At 48.1% G+C, this 7,500-nt stretch overlaps 1 protein-coding gene across 1 annotated transcript in view; it reads left to right on the top strand.

The window, feature by feature from the left end:
• Window positions 1-7,500, top strand: part of N4BP1 (NEDD4 binding protein 1) — a 64,847-nt gene that overhangs the window by 24,761 nt on the left and 32,586 nt on the right. Inside the window, exons 3-4 of the mRNA XM_082270046.1 lie at window positions 1,708-2,948; window positions 3,120-3,329. Of these exons, the coding sequence (XP_082126172.1) occupies window positions 1,708-2,948; window positions 3,120-3,329 (1,451 nt within the window). The remainder of the gene's footprint in view (window positions 1-1,707; window positions 2,949-3,119; window positions 3,330-7,500) is intronic.

The raw sequence follows: 7,500 nt of genomic DNA, 5'->3' as shown, positions 1-7,500 counted from the left end.
ACATCACTGGATAGGCTAAGGTAAGTATTAGGGATGCTGGGGAGGCTGCTACACAAAGAAGGCTTTTTATCGTAATGCATAGAATGCATTAAGCCAAAAAAAAAACTATCTTTACAACTCCTTTAACCACTTCAGCCCCGGAAGGTTTACCCCCTTAATGACCAGGCCATTTTTTTGTGATTCGGCACTGCGTTACTTTAACGTAAAATTGTGCAGTCGTGCGACGCTGTACCCAAATAAAATTGATGTCCTTTTCTTCCCACAAACAGAGCTTTCTTTTGGTGGTATTTGACCACCTGTGCGATTTTTTTATATTTTGCGCTATAAACAAAAAAAGAGCGACAGTTTTGAAAAAAACACAATATTTTTTACTTTCTGCTATAAAACATTCCCAATAAAAAATTTAAAAAAATTAAATTTTTTTATCCGTTTAGACCAATTTGTATTCTGCTACATATTTTTGGTAAAAAATAAAATCCCAAAAGGCGTATTTTAATTGGTTTGCGCAAAAGTTATAGCGTTTACAAACTACGGGATATATTTTTGGACTTTATTTATTTTTTATTAGTAATGGCGGCGATCTGCGATTTTCTTAGCGAGAATGCAACATTGCTGCGGACAGATCGGACACCTAACTGGCATTTTTGACACTTTTGGGGGGACCAGTGACATCACTACAGTAATCAGTGCTAAAAATATGCACTGTTAGGCCTCTTTCACACGGAGCGGACCGTATTGCGATCCGCTCCGGCACTTCTTTTTTTTTTTTACGGACACGGATGACATTTGTGTCGTCATCCTGTCCGTATGTCCGCATATCATCCCATCCGTTTGCGGATGATATACGGACATAATGTATGTCTATGGGATTGCGGATGTCAGTAGACAGTTTCCATTTTTTTAAACGGAAGAAAAAAAAAAGGTTTCTGTTCCGTTCCAAAAAAACTGAACAGAACTGAAAGGACGCAAATCGGATGTCAGTGGATGGTCATCCACTGACATCCGCAATCCCATTGACATGCATTATGTCTGTATATCACCCGCAAACGGATGGGGTGATATACGGACATACGGAACGCCCGTGTGAAAGAGGCCTTACTAGAATAATGACACTGGCAGGGAAGGGTTTTTTTTTTTTTTTTAAGGAGACGTGACTCAAAAATTGCTTCAAGAACCATTTTGAGTCGCTTTTCAGTCGCTTTTGAGACGCTTCAGGGAAGGGGTTAATACTGGGGTGATCAAAGGGGTTAAATGTATGCCTAATATGCTTACTGACTGTGGAGGGGGTTCTGAGCCAGGAACAGAGATCGCAGTTTCAGCTGATCTCTCCCTGTCTGTCTGACAGAAGATCCGCCTGCTTTGTTTACATAAGCAGGCGGGTCTTCTCTCGGTTTCTCGGAGGATCGCGGGAGGGCGGTGGCAATCGCCCTCCCGTGGTCCGCCTCCCGATGTGTCTAAAAACAACGGAAGCGCGGCGCGCGGCGCCGAAACCACATGCACTCCAGTCACGTGAATGGACGTGCCCGAGCCGTCCTGCTGCAGTAAAAAGGCGGCGGGCTGTCGGCAAGTGGTTAAACTTGTAAACAAGTGCCAGAAAAAGCCTGGTCTGAATGTGGTAAATTTTTGGTTTTAGATATGTTTGAAATTTTGTACATTCTGAGGAACCTCATGAGAAATGACTCGATGACCTCTTCGTTCTGTTTTTAGGAATACATCACGGGGCTCAGTGACCCGGAAATGGCCGCGATGGAGACCTACCCGAAGGAGATGCACTGCATTTTCGTTGGAGCCCGCAGCTTCTTCCTTCACTCGCTCATCAGGGACACTTGTGCCAGCGTCACGGTGTTGGAAATCGGAGTCCTGGCCCTCAAAGGGGGAACAGAACAGGTCGTGATGACCCAAAGCAAAGTGCAGCAGTTTGTAAACATTTTCAGAGACAACATAAGCTTGACCCCTGATAAAGAGCCAGAGGTGAAAAAGAAGTTTAAAGTTTTTGTCGAGGCTCACGCCGATAAATATACCATGGACTTGTTGCTGCTGCCCAGCGCGTTGAAGGAGGAACTGCTGATTCTGTTGGCGAATGACCACTTTTTGGTTGCACAGGATGACGCCGATCTGGAGATCAGTACTGTGAACTCTTGCGCGAACGATCAACAAGCTTGTAGCCAAGATGAGGCTAGAACTAAGACCCCTGTGACGGAGCTAAGCTGTCAGCTGGACTCTTTATTTCCTGGTGTCCCCCAGTCAAACCTACCCAGCTCCTCCTCCGCTCAACAAGAGCGATTAACAGGAAAAAGACGAGGCTCGGAGAAAGAAAACGAATGCAGGAAAAAGCCTTTTTCCTTGGAAAGCATTCAATCAGACGGGTCAGTCATCAGTGTCGATGACGACTCCGACCTCTCAGTCATCGATCTAGATTCAACCAATTCAGAGGGTCCAGAAATAATAGTATTAGACCAAACCCCCTTTTGCCCAGAAGCTGAATACCGAATCCTTGTTAATTTTTTTAAGACTATGGGATATCCCCAGGCAGTGGTTGAGAAGGTCATCAAAGAATTCGGACAATCCGAGGAGCCCCTGAAACTACTGGATGAGATAGAAAAACAGAGCCACAGCCAACAGGTGGAAAGCAACAAGAGCGATCCAACCACCAAAAAACAATGCTTGCACAAACCAGAATCTGCGGTGAGACAGGAAGTGACCATAGTCGAGTCGAAGGTCACCCCTAGTTCTTCCAATGATCTCTGGCAGAAGCCAACTTTAGAGATGGGAAAGGAAGAGTCTAGATCTGAGAGGCTGGAGGCCGACAGGACTTCAGCAAAAATTTTAAGCTTTGTAGCCAGAGGCACGACAAGTCCTCCAATGCATAAGCGAATCCAAGCCTCTGATGTCCCCGGACCTTCAATGGTCCCTGGCCCTGCCAGAATTACAAGGGAGATACCTGTCCAATCTAACCAGGCGGCTTTTATAGCCAACCCCTTTACCAAAGAAACAACCCTTTATAACAATGAAAGTAGACCTACAAGACATGGGAGGCCGGCAATACCTGAACCAGCCTCCAATGTCCCAGGACCTTCAAATCCACCGCCTGCCAGAAATACAAGGGAGATACCGATGAGATTCAACAATACGGCTTATATGGCCAATCCCTTTACCAATGAAAGTAGACCTTCAACACATGGGAGGCAAGCAAAACCTGAACCATCCGTAACTGGAGTACAGAGATTTCTTAAATCCATTCAAACGCCTTATAAACTAGAACTGAAAAATGAATCCGGAAGAGAGGACCTGAAGCATATTATTATTGATGGAAGTAATGTAGCTGTAAGGTTAGTATTTTGCTCATTATTTGCCTATTGTTGTATGCTTAAAGTGTTACTAAACCCAGAAGCCTGCAGTCACTATATCTGCTCTCCCCAGGAGCCTGCAGTCACTATATCTGCTCTCCCCAGGAGCCTGGAGTCACTATATCTGCTCTCCCCAGGAGCCTGCATTCACTATATCTGCCCTCCCCAGGAGCCTGCATTCACTATATCTGCTCTCCCCAGGAGCCTGCATTCACTATATATCTGCTCTCCCCAGGAGCCTGCATTCACTATATCTGCTCTCCCCAGGAGCCTGCAGTCACTATATCTGCTCTCCCCAGGAGCCTGCAGTCACTATATCTGCTGTCCCCAGGAGCCTGCAGTCACTATATCTGCTGTCCCCAGGAGCCTGCAGTCACTATATCTGCTGTCCCCAGGAGCCTGCAGTCACTATATCTGCTGTCCCCAGGAGCCTGCAGTCACTATATCTGCTGTCCCCAGGAGCCTGCAGTCAATATATCCGCTCTCCCCAGGAGCCTGCAGTCACTATATCTGCTGTCCCCAGGAGCCTGCAGTCACTATATCCGCTGTCCCCAGGAGCCTGCAGTCACTATATCCGCTGTCCCCAGGAGCCTGCAGTCACTATATCTGCTGTCCCCAGGAGCCTGCAGTCACTATATCTGCTGTCCCCAGGAGCCTGCAGTCACTATATCTGCTGTCCCCAGGAGCCTGCAGTCACTATATCTGCTGTCCCCAGGAGCCTGCAGTCACTATATCTGCTGTCCCCAGGAGCCTGCAGTCACTATATCTGCTCTCCCCAGGAGCCTGCAGTCACTATATCTGCTCTCCCCAGGAGCCTGCAGTCACTATATCTGCTCTCCCCAGGAGCCTGCAGTCACTATATCTGCTCTCCCCAGGAGCCTGCAGTCACTATATCTGCTGTCCCCAGGAGCCTGCAGTCACTATATCTGCTCTGCCCAGGAGCCTGCAGTCACTATATCTGCTCTCCCCAGGAGCCTGCAGTCACTATATCCGCTCTCCCCAGGAGCCTGCAGTCACTATATCCGCTCTCCCCAGGAGCCTGCAGTCACTATATCCGCTCTCCCCAGGAGCCTGCAGTCACTATATCTGCTCTCCCCAGGAGCCTGCAGTCACTATATCTGCTCTCCCCAGGAGCCTGCAGTCACTATATCTGCTCTCCCCAGGAGCCTGCAGTCACTATATCTGCTCTCCCCAGGAGCCTGCAGTCACTATATCTGCTCTCCCCAGGAGCCTGCAGTCACTATATCTGCTCTCCCCAGGAGCCTGCAGTCACTATATCCGCTCTCCCCAGGAGCCTGCAGTCACTAGATCTGTCCTCCCACAATACACAAAACATGGAAATGCACAATGGTATTTGATCATCTGTGCGATTTCCTATTTTTTGCACTATAAACAAAAAAAAAGCCACAATTCTGAAAAAATATATATATTTTTCACATTCTTCTTTATAACATTCCCCAAAAAAATTTAAAAATCAACATTTTTTTTTTTGCATTTTAGGCCAGTTTTTGTTTTATGCTACATATTTTTGGTAAAAAAAAATCATAGTAAGTGTATTTTGATTGGTTTGCGCAAAAGTTATTGCGTCTACCAATTACGGGAAAGATTCATGTCATTATTTTTTATTTTATTTATTTTTTGCTAGTAATGGCGGCGACCTGCGATTTCTGGTGGGACTGCGACAGTTTAGGCCAATTTGTATTCTGCTACATGTTTTTGGTAAAAAAAAAAAAATCCCAAAAAGCTTATTTTAATTGGTTTGCGCAAAAGTTATTGCGTTTACAAACTACGGGATAGATTTTTGGACTTTTTATTTATTTACTTTTTTTATTAGTAATGGCGGCGATCTGCGATTTTTAGCGGGACTGCGACATTGCAGCGGACAGATCGGACCCCTAATTGACATTTTTGACACTTTTGGGGGGACCAGTGACATCACTACAGTAATCAGTGCTAAAAATATGCACTGTTACTGTAATAATGACACTGGCAGGGAAGGGGTTAACACTGTGGGTGATCAAGGGTTTAAATGTGAGCCTAGGGGAGTGATTCTAACTGTAGGGGGAGGGGCTTGTGAAATGATCACAGAGACCTGTGATCCTATATAGAAGGATCACAGGGGCTCTATGATCATTCCAGAGAGAAGGACGGTCAGCTGTGTTTACAACAGCTGACCGTCCTCCTCTCTCAGCGGGGAACGATCGCGGGTGAGCCGCCTGCCCCGTGCATCGGAGTCCCCGCTGATGAGTGGGGGTGGGAGCGCGCCCCCTAGCTGCAGTTCGACCGACTTAGACCTACATGGGTTCGCACAGGAGGGGGGCTGCCTGCCGCAGTAAATCGTTGTCGGGCGATCCGGAACTAGTTAAAGTAATACTAAAGTGTGGGGGGGGGTTTTTCTTTAAAAATAACAAATATTATCCTTCCCTCTTCTGTACAGTTGGTTTTGCAGAGTGCTGCCCTGATCCTCCTCTTCTCGGGTCCCTCGCCGGCGCTCCTGGTTCCTCCCATCTATCAAGTGGCTTCTGTCAGCTGCCTCCTGTGGGGGTAACCATGCCGAGCCGCAGCTCTGTGTGTCCATTCAGACACAGAGCCAAGGTTCAGCCCTGCCCCCCTCTTCTCATTGGCTAACTTTGATTGGCAGCAGCGGGAGCCAATGGCGGGAGGGAGAGTCCCGGATGGCCGGGGCACTCGTGCACCTTGCTGGGTAGAGAATGGGGCTCAGGTAAGTATTAGGGGGGGTTGCTGGACTCAGAAGGGTTTTTTCATCCTAATGCATAGAATGAATGCACCTTCTGACTTTACAATCCCTTTATTGTATTCTGCTGTGAAGAAGCCCTGAATTGGATGGGTTACACTCAAACATCACTGATTAGGTTGATGATGCAAATATTTGGGGAAACCAGCACTATAAATGAAAGTATTGCTATTGCTCTCAGTCACATGATTGCAGCTGGTAAAGCGTAAGAGAGGCACCCTGTGATACTCGCAGGATGCTGATCTATTGTATGCATGGTGACCGCAGATAGCTGAACACTGTGCTAGAATCATCAATAACATAAAATGAAATGTTCTGAGATCCAGAATACCAAATACAGAAACCTGAGTTTTATTGAAAGCAGAACTGATGACATAGACTGGACCTTGTGATAAAAACCTCTAAAATAATACTGAATGCAACCCATTCATTTCTTCAGTAAAATGTATACAGCCTGAAAGAGGCCAATGGTAGATGATGCAACAGGAAATTAATCTGATGTCTCCATCCCTCTATCTATTCAGCCCCCATCTCTGGCCATCTAAATGTTTGTATATATAGTCTCTCTCTCTCTCTCTCTCTCTCTTCTCTCTCTCTCTCTCTCCTCCCCCTCTCTCTCTCCTCCCCCCTCTCTCTCTCTCTCTCTCCTCCCCCCTCTCTCTCTCTCTCTCTCTCTCTCTCCTCCCCCTCTCTCTCTCTCTCTCTCTCTTCTCTCTCTCCCCTCTCTCTCTCTCTCTCTCTCCTCCTCCCCCTCTCTCTCTCTCTCTCTCTCTCTCCTCCCCCCTCTCTCTCTCTCTCTCTCTCTCCTCCCCCCCCCTCTCTCTCTCTCTCCTCCCCCCTCTCTCTCTCTCTCTCCCTCCCCCCCTCTCTCTCTCTCTCTCCTCCCCCTCTCTCTCTCTCTCTCTCCTTCCCCTCTCTCTCTCTCTCTCTCTCTCTCTCTCTCTCTCTCTCCTCCCCCCTCTCTCTCTCTCTCCTCCCCCCCTCTCTCTCTCTCTCTCTCTCCTCCCCCCCCTCTCTCTCTCTCCTCTCTCTCTCCTCCCCCCTCTCTCTCTCTCTCTCTCTCCTCCCCCCCCTCTCTCTCTCTCTCTCTCTCTCTCTCTCTCTCTCTCTCTCTCTCTCTCCTCCCCCCCTCTCTCTCTCTCTCTCTCTCTCTCTCTCCTCCCCCCTCTCTCCTCCCCCCTCTCTCTCTCCTCCCCCTCTCTCTCTCTCCTCCCCCTCTCTCTCTCTCCTCCCCCCTCTCTCTCTCTCCTCCCCCCCTCTCTCTCCTCCCCCCTCTCTCTCTCTCTCTCCTCCCCTCTCTCTCTCTCTCTCCTCCCCTCTCTCTCTCTCTCTCCTCCCCTCTCTCTCTCTCTCTCCTCCACCTCTCTCTCTCTCTCCTCCTCCTCCTCCTCCTCCTCC

Source organism: Pelophylax lessonae, assembly GCF_965119305.1.
Source record: "Pelophylax lessonae genome assembly, chromosome: 10".
In the NCBI taxonomy this organism is placed as follows: Eukaryota; Metazoa; Chordata; class Amphibia; order Anura; family Ranidae; genus Pelophylax; species Pelophylax lessonae.
This window is presented reverse-complemented; position numbering and strand designations above follow the sequence as displayed.